The 17,960-nt window shown below is 38.1% G+C and overlaps 1 protein-coding gene across 1 annotated transcript in view; it reads right to left on the reverse strand.

The window, feature by feature from the left end:
• Window positions 1-17,960, reverse strand: part of LOC149802731 (neuropeptide FF receptor 2-like) — a 75,362-nt gene that overhangs the window by 29,093 nt on the left and 28,309 nt on the right. Inside the window, exons 3-4 of the mRNA XM_089952137.1 lie at window positions 15,898-15,999; window positions 12,542-12,707 (exon numbers count right to left, since the gene is read on the reverse strand). Of these exons, the coding sequence (XP_089808263.1) occupies window positions 12,542-12,707; window positions 15,898-15,999 (268 nt within the window). The remainder of the gene's footprint in view (window positions 1-12,541; window positions 12,708-15,897; window positions 16,000-17,960) is intronic.

A 17,960-nucleotide genomic window follows, 5' to 3' on the forward strand; every position in this document is an offset into this window, starting at 1 on the left:
ACATGATTTTACCCCCGTCAAATTTCATCAGGAAGCGACGAGCTGCTTTGTGGTACACCATGGTGACACTTTTTTGACACTTTCCAAAGCTTTCAGAAACACGACATTAAATCTGGAGGTAATGGAGCTGACCAGATGTTGACCACTAAAATAATAGCCTGAAGGAACGAACAAGTGGTAGGACCACTTTTGAGTTTTGTCGTCATAGGTTTGTGATCATATTTGACATGGGTATTCAAGTACTTTTGCATTTGCTCGTCATGAACGTCCACCGTAAAAAGAATTTGATTCGGAAGGACCTTGAGGACTTGGGTCGGGTGAATGATTTCTACCAAAGACACTTCCCAATGGGCTTCGTGATCTAACTGGATGGTCTGAGGTAATTTGACCGTGTAACAGCACAACGTGTTCTTGGGAAACACCTCCATGGAACTGTCACTGGGTAAGGTTAAGTAAAATTGGTTGTTATTGCTCATAATTCTAGAGTTCTGTGGCTGTCCGAGGAGTTACTAGAAGTCAGAGGCGTGTCTCCGCCTAAAATGGGATTGTTGTTGTTGGAGTGGTGACTGGCACTGGCACTGGACACAAGGTTCCCGTTGTTCCCGTTGGAAGAGAATTTCAGGGAGGGATTGGGAAGCAGGTAACCGATGCAACTGCTCAATAAAATGGTCCACAAGTGTTTGTCTCCTTGTTGCAAACTCAAATTGGCAATGGCTGCTCCGATGACACAATACACCACGAAGATTTGGCAGAAAAAGACGATTTGCGTTTTAGGCACACGTTCTCCACACCACACCCACAAGGGCTGTTTCTGTAAATCTTGCAGAGAAGAACTGTGTGAAGGAGTGGTCACCGTAGTTGCGTCTGTGTGAAAGGGCATGATGGTCACTCCTTTTTAAGCGTCGATCCAAGAATCAAAACTGGGTGGGTATCCTTTCCAACGTACTTTGACTTCTTTGACATGTCGTTTGCCCGCTTTACGGGTTCTGCGTTCGAGAATGCTTTCGATGTCGTACACGTCGTCTTATTTTTTGGTGACACGTTGTAACTCGGGCAAATAAAACGTTCCTTTGAGCACTTCTCCGTTCATGTCTTCCAATTTATAGACGGCAGGATGACGGCCATGCACTGATCCAGTGACACGAAACAATTCGATAGTCCAATTAGGTAAGTAACCTTTGTCGAAAGTGCGTTTGGTTTTGCCAATGCGTACCCAATCTCCTACGACCACAACACTCCACTTTTCTTGGGGACAGCCCTCGTCGGGGACGTACCAAACAGGCGATCAGACACCACCACATCTTCTTCTTTTGTCCGATGGGAATTTTCTTTTGAACCATTTGGCGAAGAACGTGACGATGTTTGCCTAAGCATTGTTTCTGGTGTTTGGACAAAGGGATCGTGCCTTTCAAGACGTTCAAACAACAATCGCACACGGTATCGATGACCTCTTTGGAGGCTGATTGAATGAGTTTTTTTCGTAGGGTGGAGAAGCTTTGGACAGGACAGATAACATGTCCCCATGTTTGACTAAACGAGGAGGTAGTCCTTTCCTTTTCTTTCCTTGGGTTTTAGAAGAGGGATGTTTTCTGGAGGGTGACATCTTTGAGTCTTCAGGAGCACCAAAAACACTGATACCCCTACTTGGTCGCAGACCTTTTTTATACTGGAACGCGTCGCCACTGATTGTCTTTACGTCGTATCAACTTGAGGACAGGCATGACACGCGTCGTGCAGGCGTACGTAACGGACTAAATCGAGCCAGTTCTTGCTTGGACAAATCCAGTAAACTTTGTAACATGCCCGATCTTTCTTGGACTTTGATTTTGGGAGAAGGTACTTTGTGAGCAGCGGCCACTGCCGCTAAATTGGAGGGTCCTGCCACTGGGGAAGTTCTTGGGGTCATTAACGGAGAAGTTCTTGGTGTGATCAACGTCTCCAAGTACTTTTCAGTTCTTGGTGTCATCAACGGAGAAGTGAATGAACCTGAGGCTACCAGAGATGCGGTCACCGCCGTTCCATGTTGTGGTTTGCGAGTGTAAGGTTGCGTCCTGGCCGAAGTGCCTCTCTTGCGATTAGTTTTTTGTGGGCTTTTCTTTTTCTGGGGACTTTTTTTCTGCTTCTTTTTCTGGGGACTTTTCTTTTTCCGGGGTGGTGACTGGTAAGAGGCGGGTCCCGCCACTGGAGAAGTTCTTGGAGACATGGGGCTCCTTGGGAACCTGGTCTTACCACCGTGGCTCTTTTTCTTCTTCTTGGAGCTTCGTTTGACTTTTTTCTTGGGGAGAACTTTGGGAGCATTAGGATCCCATCTTAAGAGAGAGCGAATGATGACCCCTCCTAGAGTACCGCTCCCTCCAAGTTTCAAAATGATTTGTTTTTTGGTTTGAGTGTCGATGCGGGATCGGCCAGTTGGGTCAAAGCGACTTTGTTTCGATCAAAAAAGCGTTTGGTTTGATGAGGAATCTGAATGATCCCTTACAGTAATTGACGTGCTGTCACCGTGAACCATCGTAAGACTTCTTTGAGACTAGCTTCTAAGACACGAGCCCGTATTTGTGGATTTTTTGATCGACTGATGCCATACAAGGCACGAATCAATTTGACGGGAAGATGCGACTGAAGGGACGTCATGTTTAAAACTGTGTCAGACAGACGAAAAGTGTCTGAGGTTTTTATAGATTTTTTTTGAGTGAAGTTAAGTCGAGGACGGAGACCTGTACAGGACAGGCTCTCCGTCTTGACACCAGTGGTGAAACAATTGGATACGAAATCGCAAATCATCAGGAGTCGTAGGTTTCAAATCGACGAGTAAATAAGCGTGTGGAGTTTGAGTGGCATCGTCGTACGCCTGAGTCAGCCAAGGCGTTCCTAACTGTTTGGATAAGACTTGCACTTGCGATTTATCTCGAGGGCTTTTAAACAAGACCACGTAATGCGCATTGAGACTGATGGTGCGATGGGCTTTACTTTGTTGAAACAAATTTTGAGTGATGTAAATGACACTGGCATTACGATGATGCCCTTTGCGTGTAAACCACAGTTTAATTTCTTCTTCGTCTTCTCCTAACATGTCGTCGAAAATGACCAAATGGGTTTGACGGGAGTCACAGACGATTCCGCCGTCTTCTTTAGGAATGCCTTCCACAAACACGATGGAATCGCCTTGACTTTCTCGCAAGAGGCTGTACGCCGATTGCCACTCTTTGTAACACCACACGATGCGTTGAGGTGAATGATCGATCAAATGATGTTTATGTTCGATCAAACGTTTGACGAATTCGGTTTTGCCTGAACCGCTAGGTCCAGCAATGAGCATGTTAAAGGGATGGCGAAGATACAAAGCCTCCCAACTGGCACGATCTAAGTGTTCGTCGATGACTTTGACAGTGGAGGAAGAGGGAGCAGAGACAGCAGAGGTAGCCATAGTGTTAGGAATGTCACTTGTGACACGAAAACAGACAAGACAAGAGTTTTTATATTTTTTTCAACTCTTGTATCTTCCATGACGTACCGGACGGACATACCGATGTATGTCCGATCCAAGTGGACAGTTGTCCACAGGACAGACACCAGCCAGTGGATCAGAAGAATATATGTGGAGAGGCAAGGATGCCTAAAAAGGGTTCTCATTTACGGTCCTGCACTCAGGCCCAGCTTGAGGACAAGAAGAAGACCAATGCGGTGCCCTCTCTGTTAACAATAGGGTATGTTAACATAAACCCAAAGGCCCTCTTCAGGGCCACTCATAGGTCTCGAAAAGATCTTGACTTTCATTGCCTAGCCCCTTTTTTTAAAAAAAAAATAGAGACCCTCCCTGTTTCAATTTTCCCATGTTCCATTTCCATAGACCAATCAGGTCGAGACCGTATTAAAATAGGGTCCCGACCTTGTTCCATTTCCCCTTGACGATAAACAGGCCCAAGATTTTTTTTTCCATGTTAAATTCCCTTGAGGCTAAACAGGCCCAGGGGTTTTTGCCCATGTTAAATTTACATAGAGGCTAAACAGGCCCAGGGTGGTTAATGTTAAATTTACATGGAGGCTAAACAGGCCCAGGGTGGTTTTCAATGCTAATTCCCCTTGAGGCTAAACCGCCCCACTTCACTACTAATGTTGCGATCAATAAAATGCTGAATCATCTTTTGATATATGCCGCCAATCTATTCTTTATTGTCAATATAGAATAATGAAAACATCAAATATAATGTTAGATTTTCATTTTGATTTTTTAGCTTAGATTAGATTCAACTATGCAAAACTATCGGGGTTATTTATTTTTCTTTTAAACTGACCATTGGCTAATATATTAATGTCATCATTCAAAACAAATTTTTATCATCGTACGCAGATTCCCCTATATTATTTATCGCTACCGTATGCAAAACGCTGTTACCTAATTTTCACTGTGGCATAATGTTTTCTTTCAGCGTGCGCATTCATTGTGTGCGATAACAGTTTCCACCACACACACACACACACACACACACACACACACATATATATATATATATATATATATATATATATATATATATATATATATATATATATATATATATATATATATATATATATATATATAGACTCGATAAACATATCCCGTCTACAATCTGTATAAGGCAAACGAAGATGGGGACTACAATGTATGTGAAGACAGAAAATATCCTTGCCAACCGGACAACTCTAAATGATCTGGTTAGTACCGGTTTTCGTCATCGATTTTGCGGGAAAAACTGTCAGAGGGCACCATTATGTATTCGAGTGCTTCAACGGAATTATTCCTCATTACCTGGTTACTGACCATCTTAATGGCAGCGTAATCGATAACAGAAGTATTAACCTATTGGTGGTTACCTTAAAGGAAACTAATAAGAGAGAAAATGTTGGTGATATTAGTGATTTTGAAAAAGCTTGTTGTTTTATTGCTACAACTACGGCAGCAAAACAACAACAAATGTTGCAATCAATAAAAGGCTGAATCATTTTTTTATTTATACCACCAACCTATCCTTTATTGTCGTGATAGAATAATGATGTTAGATTTTCATTTTGATTTTTAGCTTAGATTAGATTAGATTCAACTATGCAAAATTATCGGAGTTATTTATTTTTGCTTCTAAACTGACCATTGGCTAATAAGTTAATGTCATCAGTCATAACATATTTTTGTCATCGTACGCAGATTCCCCTATCTTATTTATCGCTGTGAAAAACGCTGTTACTTAATCTTCACTGTGGCATAATGTTTTCTTCCAGCACGCGCATTTATTGTGTTTGATAGCAGTTTCCACGACACTTTCTTTTTTCTATTAGCACGTTCGTTATTGCTACCATCAGCAATTTTGACATAGTACGTCTTAGCTCTGAGACCAGCAAATTCCGCCATTAGAAAATAAAGGGTCTCATCTTTGAACTTGCTTGTCACTGTATAAGGGCTTGTTTAGAACGATATGCGTTTTCGTTCGATGGATCTCTAATAGGCATTCATCAAATATCTTCATCGTGGCAAAACCAGGATAATCATCGAATCTGTTGACTATTTCTATGCTGACCATTTTTTTGATATTTGCAAATATTTTATCAAAGATAGAATTATTCATCAGCTTAAAGATTTCTTTTTCAACGTCTCTAGTCGCTTCTTACTTCACATATGTGCTCAAATCGATGTAATATTACAACCATGTTGCTTGTTTTAATTTTATTACGTGATGAATATTAATCAGCTGCATAGTGTTAGCTTTATATGGTGAACGACATGACGAGTCGTATCCGTCAGATTTGGAATCAGCTTTGAGACATTAAACTTGCCAATACCTAGCTTTTCTTTGAGCATCAGCGTATGACGAATTAACACAGCGTCGTCCTCAATGACATTTTCTGTAGCAAGCGGATAGTGTACAGCTTATGAAATCGGGCGGGATATTCAAGATCGACTTCCAAAATTATAACCAGTGTCATCATTGCTCCACAACAATACTTTGATTAAATATTCTGGCAGTATCCGTGAACAATCACTGAAGGCAACATTTGTTACATTACCTGTCCCAGCAAGTAACAAGTAGACAATATACTTGCTTGGTTTCATTGTGTAGCCATTGTTATATTGAACATAAATGTAATGTATGTTGTATGTGTTGTCTTGCCTATGTATGTTTAACGTATACAGCCTGCTAGACTATGAATTACTATAAGTAGTAGAACACGTTTGTAGAGTTTGTTTCATGTAGCATGTATATGTAAGTAACAACGTCAGTGGAGTAAGTGAAAAAGTTTCAAAGTGTTCACCATAATAGCACGTGCATCGCATGATGGCTCGCATTCCTAATCCCGCCATATCCTCCTTTCTCTCAAAGCAGTCTATCGGAAGTTTCCAGAGGTAGCAATTGTAAAACGCTCTTTAGGATGTAGCAATACTTTTATTACATCTATACATCCATCCATGTTTCCCAACATGATATGTATTCATACAAATAGATTCCTTAGAACGACCAATTCCAGGTTCTCGCCTCAATATTCTGCGGTATAATGAAATACCTTAGTATTTTGACCATCGACGCTAAAGAAAACTGATAAAATTCATCAAGCTCGGTTTTGTAATCAAGAAAATATATCTGCTCATGTGCAAGCCAGCATCCAGCAAAATAAAATTAGCGGAGTATGATACAATTTTTTTTTCGACACTTGCCGTTGGAAACCTATAATTTAATTCATTTCAAAGTAACCGCTCTCGTGTTGGCGTGTTGGATGCTGATGTTTGCGTCTGAAGTTAATAGTTACTGCACGTTCAAGTTCTTTTGTTGGTGCAAGTTCCTTGATGATTGGTTTCACAGGTACCAGTCTAATGTGTCTCTGAAGCACAACAGGCTAATGTAGCACAGAAGCAAGTCTGGTGATCTTGTCTGCAATTTGTTGTCCGAACACTGTTCCTTTTGCTGAAGCGGAAGCTTTTGCTGCGTCTAGTTCAAGAGGAGCAACTCGTCTGGCTATTTCAGGCGCTGCCTCAAAAGGTCTTGAATATAGTATTGACAAAAATGTTCCCTTGACACCGTTTTACTCTTAATTTGTCTTGGATTCATTTAAAGAACACAGTTGCAGAGATTTGGCTAACACCTGCACATTCAGATAAAATATATCTCGCTTATTGTTAAGGTTGATGTCGTTTTCAGATTATCCCGTCATTGTCACGTTGATCTCTGGTGTACTATAAACATTGTTGACCAGATAATACGTGAGAGAGAATATTTTTGTGTCAGGGGAGTCCCAAGTTGCATGTTTAGACCGATATTATATACAACATGGATATGGCCTCTTCTCGAATCTTATGATCTTCCAGTTATCAATAGTTTATGAGCAAGCTGTTTAAATCGCTAACTTTGACATGAAAGTCTCCACCGTGAGATCGATCAATCTCTCCGCAGGACCCGTGATTTATAACTAAATACGTTTCTTATGCTGTCCTCGATAGAAAAGTTAAATCTGAATCCAGCTTTAAGCGTTATCTGTGTTTTATGTGAAGAAATAATTTGAGCGATTTCTATGTTGTCATTCAAATATTCTTGTTACTGGAGCTCATGTCAGTTTTCCACATGCAAACATATTTACTGTTAAAGACAATTCTGGTGTATAGGTATTTATTAATCAATTCGGTGTAAAACTCTCCGTACCCGATTTGTTAACACTGATGGGCGACCAGATGGATTGTGACATTAATGCGTGTGATAACAAGACCACACTCAGCAATGAACCAAACGAAGATAACCAAGTGGTACTCACATACTCTGAAGAAACATTTTGCCCAGAAAATGATTTTGTTCATGAAGTGCCAAATGGTACAAACACAAATACTGACATCTTGGCATATGTATTGTAAGACAAAAGCTTGTGTTTTGCACTGGATGCGACCATGCAAACCTGTCTTAGTTCAAGTATGCGAGCAAAATAGTTAAGTCAGAAATTGACTAGTACAAAACTGTACTAATAAACAGTCTCATCGATTAATTCTTTTGCCGTCGATGAAAATATTAAGATAAACAAAAGTGTTTAAGACAGTCAAAAATAAATGGACCACAGAGCTGACTACAGGTGTAAGGATGATTGTGTTGAGAAAAGAGATTTCAGAGATAACGAGTCGCTGCGATATGAGATAAGCAAACGTGATGTTCACAACGCAGTTGATATACATTTTGACGACATAGATACGATATTACAAATCATGGCATTGCCTTACAAACATTGTGGACGAAGCGCTACCCCAATCGCAAACCGCAGCCAGAGGAAAATCAAGCAAAGGAAACACCAGAGATGGTTAAAAAAATCCAAGGCACACTAGCACATCTTAACATATGGGAAGATAACCTATATCGTATGAACAAACTTGCAGCTGCTTTTGCACATGTTCGAACCTTGACATATATTATATAGTTTTTGCTATGTTTAGCGATAAGCTTTTCAAATACACAATGACGCTTTTGATAGCGCACCTATTCCAGATGATGATACGGCAACTCATATTTACAAACGCCTGGAACAGTTGATGTTTCAAAAATGTAAATTGGCTATATTGCTAGCGTACCATGGCTTACAAAAGAACGGTGGACAGAACTTGAGAAAAAATCCATGTGATTTTAATCACAGATGTTTCTGCCGACGTTCCGCAGCTGTACAAGAATAAAATGGATACAACTAAAGATAAGCAACCGCAGTTATATCAGCCAGAGCTGCCAAAGGAGGAGGACGTGATTGAATAATCTTATTTTATACTATTAAAGATATGAAAGATTTTTTAATCACATTAGCGAAGATCTGCAGCCAAAAGAGCTCACAAACAGTATTGCCTTTTACGAGCATTATCACAAGCGAGCCTATATTTTTAAACGGTATTACATGCTTTATCACCACGTACTATTTTTTCTGGTTGGAGTTCAGTTTATTCTGGTAAATACCAGCGATATTTCTACTGGTGCCATTTTCGCTGACTATTCTGGAGTAGGAATTGCAGCGCAAGCTTGTTAAAAAATAGAGCCAACAATTTGAAATAAAAAGGCTATGTGCACGTATACTTACATCAGGTACATACAATTTCTTAATCAGATCAAAGCTTGCCTGCACGGAACCACGTACTGCATTGATGACTTCTCTAATTAGCTACGCGTGGTAGATACTAGAGCTGATCGTATCCTACTGATGGTTTCCAATATGAGAAAATGTATGCAAAACATTTCAGAAACGAAATAAGACGATGGCGATTATTGTGTCATGCACATATCAAAACTCAGAATATGACTGAAGCAAACAATCCCCTGTCACTAAATCTGTCGTATCCTTTTCTTAAAACTCGAATGCTGTTTTAGAGTTACACTTAAGTTGCTCTTATTTCTTCTACTCGTTTCCAGCTAATGTTATGGACGTCTCTCCCAAATCTGTGTGCGAAGTTTGCTGTCATTCGTTTTCTGAAGTCATAAATTTTGAGTTCAGGAGAAATGTAAGCAAAAAGAACTTGTTCAGGTTGCTATGGTTTGTTCTGCATACTCATATTTTTTGTTTACATGAAAACTGATGTCATCAAATCTGATTTACACCAACAAAACTCATCATACCAATGCTGCAGGACACCAGACTAAGGTGCCATCAAATCTGGCTTTAACAAACATCGTACAGAGATTTCTTCTAACCATATTTATTGCAAACTTATGGTAGCATGCGGTGGTTGCGTCCTAATTCTATGGCAATATCGATATAAACATCACCATGACCCGGATTTTCTTTTGAATTTTGGTAAATAATGTTAAGAACACTCTTGACTAATCTGCTGGCTGTATTAAGACTACTGATAGATGTCAATCTTTAGAAGACGTCTCCCAGACACCAGTTCTATAAAACCCAAACCATGGCGACCTAATTATAAGTAATCTTTACAATTTTCCAAAGTTAGACAGCGACCAGTGTTTTGTCTGGACACTTGCTGGCAAAAGCACCGATGGCGGCAGGCATATTCTGTGGCTGGTCTTATATATCGATATAATGTATTTATGTTTCCAGTGCTGGTTTTTATTTAGAAACGCAGTTATATCTGCTTCTTTACATTCGTCTAAGTCAACAAAATCATTATAATTACCAAAGAATTATACGTTTCCAAAACGTGAAGGATCTTTTACGTATCTGCGATAATATCTGAGGTGCAATTTTCTGTCATAGTCTGGGCAAAATCTCCGTTGTTGTAGCGAGCAGTTGAGTAATGCTGTGTCATTAAGCAGACCGTATAAAAAGTGACCACTGAGACTACAAACCTTGATAATATTTGTGGTTGATAATATTATAGTAATTTGTCTACGTCTCTGACAAAAGGACATTTGGATTCCAAAGAAATAATTTTACTGTATATACCACGTGTCAGTCAGGACTATATATGAAGCAGATAATATCTTGAATGCAAATATCATCGCTTTTGACGTTCTCCCCTGTGGTGATTTATACAGATTTTATGATGACAGGCTCAAGGAGTGTTCCACAAAAACACGGCAGTTATTTCACCACAACTGGACAGATTTCAAGGACTGTAACTAACTCTGAGCCACAGTTGTAGTTGACATCATTTGATACCTCTCAGGCAACTTTTGCTTTATCTGATGCGCTCGTAAAAATGTATCAGTGACGACGCTCTGATCCATTTTTATACAAATATGTTTCGTTCAATTAGAGGTTTTGTGAAAAATGATATATAGACATCAAAATATGAATAAAGAATTATGCTGAACTTCAATTCCCTCAATATATAGTTCCTTTATCGACATGATTGCCATTTACAACATTGCAAGATGGTTATTTATTTTGGCTCCCTGTCCTAGTTTCATTATGACGGGTCTAATGTTAAATGTGCCGAAATTTAAGTTAGTATGATTTTTTCCAAATATTTTATGACCAAACATGAAATATATAGTCATACCAGGACAAAACTATATATATACATATATATCAGTGTGTGTATGTGTGTGTGTGCGTGCGTGTTTGTGTGTGTGAAAGGGTATAATTTTGAATTGTATTGAACCTTAAAGTTGAATGCATTTATTACTCCCTCCTGTGTCAGTGTTAAAACTTGAAAGGCTGGCATTTATGACCCAGTATGATTTGACCAGGGCATTGCAACGCTTTCCTGAGAAAGTAAACATTTGAGCTGCTAACCATAACCGCTTGATAGGAACCCACGTCAAATTATCATTTTCAAAGGGAAATTGATATGCACCGTAGTTCACAGATTCTGGGCTTCCTAAATCTGACGAAAGAAATGCTTATCTTGGGAAAAATTTAGGAACCACTGCTTACGACTGGGGAGAGAAAATTAAAGAGTACACTTTAGAAGTAATGTGAATTTAAAGTGACAACCTTGGTCGAAATTCTTTAGTCTTAAATATCCTGTGAGAGGAGAAGTGTTTCTCCGCAGAAGCATACAAAGAATAGCGCTTTCCTCTTTAAACATGAAAAGGGGACCAGGTGGCTTTCTTGTAAGAGAAGACAGGTTTTAGTGCTAAGACGCACACTTTCTGAAAGAGAACAGCATTAACGAACAGCTTTCTGGGGAAAGACGGGACAGTCCGAAGACGGAAGTCCGAAGAAAGGAGTGACGAGTTCAGAATAAAGGACTAGGAAGTCCATGAATGGGTGAAACGTACAGATTAGGAAGGCTCGAGGAAATAGGAAGAAGTGGATACACGGTCAATGGAGGAAGGTGATGCAATCAGTCGTGGACATTGCGCTCTTTTCACCATTCATTATTATGATAAAATAAATCCAAGTTAGACACGGCTATTAAATTATGTTAACAAACTTAGATAAAATTGGAGTTGATGCTATTAATTGTTCTCAATTAAATTTTGTTATTTTTCTTGTCTAAGGGGGCTCTTACTGCATTATTTCTTACAAATAGTCTTGTTCAGTTCTCTGTTGGAATTTTAACTTTCTACTCCCACCGGGCTCTAATACTGAGGCAGGTCTTCCTCTAGATAACGCAAGCGAAATCCAATTAACTACCTATCTTACAATAGGGTGACGTTATTATTATTATTATTATTATTATTATCGTTATACGACACAGTAACAACACGATTTTCAAGTTTTCCAAAGCAATCAAGCGTTTCTGCTGGGGACGAAACAATTTACAGAAGCAAACCAAACTAAAGCTAGAAAGACTGAATGACAGGGAACACTGAAAACAAGTTAAATAATAATAAAAAGTCTGATGTTTTAAAACAGTATCAGAAATGTGTGGACCTAATTCCCAATATGTATAGGGTGTGAGAATGTATAAAACATGCATTCAGAAAAGAAGACAATTTGCAATGTGTATATTCTTGTATTCTTTCTCGATTTCCTTCCTAAATCATGTGCCGAGTAAATAAAATCGAAAAAGAAAAAAAATAACAAAACTATTTTTTCTGCTCAAAATAAGATTTCCATGGATATCAATTATCTCCAACAAGATAATTATTAACGAGATTATTATTTGGATATCAGAAACCTATGCTGATGAAATAATACATATACTCACTATTAAACACTGCATTTCTCTTCTTCCACAGGTGACATCGAAACGCCTCCCTGAACCCACGTCGGAAGTTTTCATTAAAACCCCCGTAGAGGATAGGATTCAGCGCACTGTTAGTATACGCAAAATACAGAGCAACGTACTTGACCGTCTTCACGTACTCTGGAGGCTAGACAAAATACACAAAACACTATTTAAGGATGCTTAATTATACAGATTGAAACATGATGTCAATAATACCCCAACCATCAATAAGTTTGTGAGCTCAAACGTATTAGCTATCGTTTTATAACTGACGAATATAATCTAAATTTAAAATTAGTTGAGAAACATTACGCCTGGATGAAGAACTGTTCATTACATTTACCCAACCACCAGCCCATCTACCTACCTACCTACTTTCATGCATAATTATATAGTGGTGGTAGTAGTAGTAGTAGTATCTATCCATCATACGTTTTGTTTCTCGATAAATCTTATAATTTCTGACTGGATTGAAAAAGCGAGTCAAGATTTTGGATTGATGATGTATGTCCGACGTCAACATTCTGGTTAGGTTCGACAAAGAAGCCTATATATACTGCTTTATGAAAGCAGGCGTACACATCACTGTATCTTTACTCCCGAGAGTTCAGGTAGTACCGAACATGGATACCTCTCGCATCCCCGAAATAAGTCAAAATAAGAACAATTCAGGATTTAGTCGCAGAGTGACACTCTTCAATCACAGAGCCTTCCACATAAAATGTTTTATTATGCACTTATCAATCTCTTACTTAAGAAATGTATCCAAAATTGTATTGCCATTCCTTGAAAATAGGAACCAGATACTAAGGTTTCATGATTCCAAACTATAACTACTTTTTCCTCGACTTTTTATAGTCTCAGCTGAACAAGCGTAAACAACTGTGTGGTAACTTATCCTGACATGCAAAAGGAACTGAATGTAATTCTCAACGACACGTCTTTATAATCAAGTTTTAACAATTTGCCCAATCCCTCTGTAAATGGCTGTAAAAAATAATGGCATTTATTCCCAGGTCAATTCCTCAACGGAGCCTCTCACATTGTCCCGCCATAAACAACTAAACCTCTCTCTGCCTGGCCTCGGTTAGAATCTTTCATAGCCATTCAGCAACTAAAATCTAAACTTTACCTGTATATGGACTTGCTGCCTCCATGTGTCGAAAAATTCGTGTGTTTAACAGATCTTATTTTGAAAACGAGTCACTGTTGTTCCGCGCGGCGACGCTCATAAAATTGCCATATTTATGCACGTATCAGCTGATTAAAATGTAATTATGTTCATGATTTAAGCAGTTCGCATTAAAAGTTTGAAATGTTGAATTATTTGAAAATTTAATAAAGTATGTATAAAATACCACTATAATAGAAAATCGATCTAGATTGCTTGATCACGTCTTCTCATCATCATCAGAAAATCCTGATCACTACTCGACGCGACGCGTCTTGTTATGGTCCGAACTTTCTGATGCTGACAATTGGTGGAGATTATTATGAAGTCACAACTACGAATGAAGAAAAAGACGTCAGCAAAACATTTTACGACTGGGGGATTATTTTCGTATAAATGAACTACGCCAACATCATATATCAGCGTACTCACCTCGAGAATACACATGACAACTGCAACAAGATGCCCCGACCAATCCGACCTCTTCACTTAGCAGAACTACCCATGTACAACACATAAATAAAAGGTCATAGTTCTTCCAGACCGATTGCTCTTCAAACATTTCCGACCATTGCAACGCTGACACTACTAACAACTATCAAGCCCATGTCATCAAGACTCTATTGCTACCGACCAAACCCGAGTTACCTTTCATACAGGACGAGATGCGTCCACTCCTGCTGGAACAGACGTGTTTATAGTCCGACGGCGACAAATCAGCAACAGCCGTCGGTGACATTCTTTGCCAGTGACAGTGATTTCTACTTCTCGCCTTAGAAACTTTTTTTTCTCTTCGGGATTCGCTTGTTGATTACTCCTTTGTGTACTTTCATTTATAATTGGTTTAAGAGTGCGAATGTTCCTGGACAGTAATAGATTCTCATACGCAGGTATGTCTTTTGCTACATCAAGTTTTCTTTTATGTACTTTTACTTGAGAGAGATCAAAATTCTTACTTTTGGTCGTACATGATATTTTTGAGCACAACTATATATTTTACTAACTACTCGGTTCATAGGTCTTAACAAATTTTCTTTAGAAAATGCATGCAAAATATCTTGATCTTATGCTGTTAAATAAAAGAGCGATGTAATTTACAATTGCTTTGAAATTATTGTTTGGGCATACTGATCAAATATTCGATGTTCTGTGAGTGTAACTGGGTACATCGAAAAACAGTTCGCACTCGCTAACATTACCTCTACTAAACTGTATAATCGCAACTGAGATATTGGTAGTTGTATCAACGAAAAGAAAATTACTTCAGTAACATTTTTTCATAATTGTCTCTTTCCGTGAACGTACAAAATCTCAGACTCATGCGCTTGTGTCGGACTACATATATATCAAACACAAAAAAATTAAACAATATATTTGTACTGTTCTAATTTTGTTCATTCTTCACCCCCTTCGGTCTCGGGGTATTTCCTCTATTAATAAAACTCAAAGTGAAGATCATTCTGTTTAAGGCATCGTGAAATTTAGTTCTGAGTATGTATGGTCGTTTATCCATTATTACCATTATTAGTGTGGTCTCTGTTTCGTGTAAATTTGATTCTACTGAATATGGAAAAAGTTAATAAAATAACTTTATATTTAAAGTTTTTCAACACGTATATTATTGGAAGACACGGTTACCGGGAACGGCTTAGATGGTTTGGCTGTCAATTTTCTTTAATTCTCTAAACATGCCAAAAAGATTTATAACTGTGTGCATACCTGAGATTACATTCTGTTAATTAACTGCACGCAAATATTAACAACCTATTCCTAATTCCCTCAATGAAATGACAGCTCTCGCGTCACTGTGACGAAGACAAGGCCTAAACATCGTCATGAAACCTCACATTGTAAATCTTCACCTAGTTTCTTCCCAAAATACTTTTATTGGGACCAGGGTGATACCATACGTTTTTGATAAACTGGTGGACAACACTGATCTTTATCATTATATTTATGATGTGACTACAGATGTCGCTGCTGTGTCGTCAAGAAATGCTATGTCATGGTAGACATTTTAACATTTTTCGATTGCCGGTGTCGCCGATGTCATTTTCCTTGTCTTGCAGAGCTTAAGGTTATAAGAAAACACATTAGCCTTTTATAATCGGAAGTAAGAAATTTAGCATCAAAATAGGTTTTTCTTTAGATTGGAAATGTTTACGTTAACGTTTCTGTCTCTGTAAATGTCCCACAGTAGGATGACCTGTTGTGGAGTCCAGCATACGATGAACACAATCATAACTATCACCAGCATCCTCACCACCTGCGATTAAACCAAAACAAGACATTATCACTATTGCTGGTTTAGGACTGATCTATTAAGGATAAAAACCGACGAAATGTAAATGAAGTATAGATATCTTCGAAATTTAGGTCGAAGAGAGAAAGGGACAACTTTTGAGCAAAATGCATGTAGATATAGAAGCACCGTTTGATGGTACATTTAACTTTATTTATAACATTTTTAACTTGAAAAGTCTGTAGAAATCGTACGTAAACACGGAATAATACAGCCTATATATGAGTGACAAATCTTCACCATATGTATATCTGAAGTGAACGAGCATTTTGAGAAACACACACACTCGCACACACATTTACAAAACGTTTGTGCCAGGTAAAATTCAGGTGTGTAGCAGGGTTTAAAGGCACTTCAGTATAAAACTTGCAATGTAATGCCGCTTTAAAGTTCTTAACATGTAATTATAAACCCCTCAGGAAGATAAAGCCTTCTAAAAGTATGTCACTACTTGATCCTTAGCAAATGCTCCTCATTTGATTAATTTTATATTTTTTCCTGTCAACAACTACTATTGCAGAAATATGTTATTTATATTCTGGAATATATTTTGAACTAGTGATTGGTGCAATTTCTTTTGCTAGAATCTTCTTGTTTCTACTGATCTATTATTTTTCCATAAAAAAAATCTAAAACTATAAAACAGATTTGAAAGAAAAATTATTGGTAGTTCCGGTCTTTACTTAGGGTAGCACATACACATGATATTGGACACTCATATAGAACATTAGGTTCTGACGGGTCCCAATGACATTTAAGTAGAGCATTCAGTTCTTACGGGTCCCAATGACATTTTTACAGAGCATTCAGTTCTTCGAGTCCCGATGACATTTATACAGAGTATTAGGTTCTTACGCGTCCCGATGACGTTTATACAGAACGTTAGGTTCTTACGAGTCCCGATCACATGTATACAGAACATTAGGTTCATACAAGTCCCGATTACATGTATACAGAAAATTAGGTTATCAAGAGTCCCAATGTCATTTATATAGAGAATTAGGTTCTCAGGAGTCTAGATCGTCGGGTGATGACCTTTAGATTTTTGAAAGGTTGTCATTGTCATTTAAATTTTAGACATTTTTTTCATTTGTATGACATTCATATTTCGACTGCAATTTCTAACGAACACTGTACAAGTTTGCTAATTTAAATTCCCCTTCTTGTAACTTGAAAAACATAATTATTCAAAATGAAACAAGAAAACATATATTTCAGCCGTCAGTCGACATTGAGTCATAAACTGATTGTTTGTCTATGAATAATCTATATAACCTTTACTATATCACACAATACCAACAAGTGCTACAATTAAAACGAAACGTCGGTTTGGGATGCATCCTTTCTTGGAATCTCTGATCATCTCCGATACACTTAAACACTTACTTTCGTCTTTATTGATATACGTTCCAATCACAATGATACCTCATATTTCACTTAAAAACATAGTTATTTAAGTATACTGTACGTGACTTGTTCTGACGCGTTTCAAATCACTCTGCTGTTGCCTGTTACACTGTTGTACATGTGGTGCGCGACAAGAATATATCGCAGAATATTTTCTATAGCACATACAAACACCATTTATAGTATAAATCAGATGATAAAAAAGTGTGTTAACATTCACGTATCGTTTCTTATTTTTACAATAATTTTGGTTTCGAGAGACACTTTGTCTCGAGAACTAAAACTAATAAAATCTGGAAAAAGCATGATGGTATTATAAGCAAATTGTTTATTTGAAAGCTAAAGATACTAGATGCAGCTTTACATATATTCTTAAAAGTTAATTAACGTTGTAGATATGCAGGACATCAAAATCTGAATGTATTGTTTTGGAATTTCAAAACTGTCTTGTATTCTTCATACTTCATTTCTTTAGAAATACTAATAGTCATGGACAGAATACAAAAAGTTACAGGAAA

The sequence above is a fragment of the Sinohyriopsis cumingii genome, chromosome 3, assembly GCF_028554795.1.
Source record: "Sinohyriopsis cumingii isolate HCF-2022 chromosome 3, ASM2855479v2, whole genome shotgun sequence".
NCBI lineage: Eukaryota > Metazoa > Mollusca > Bivalvia > Unionida > Unionidae > Sinohyriopsis > Sinohyriopsis cumingii.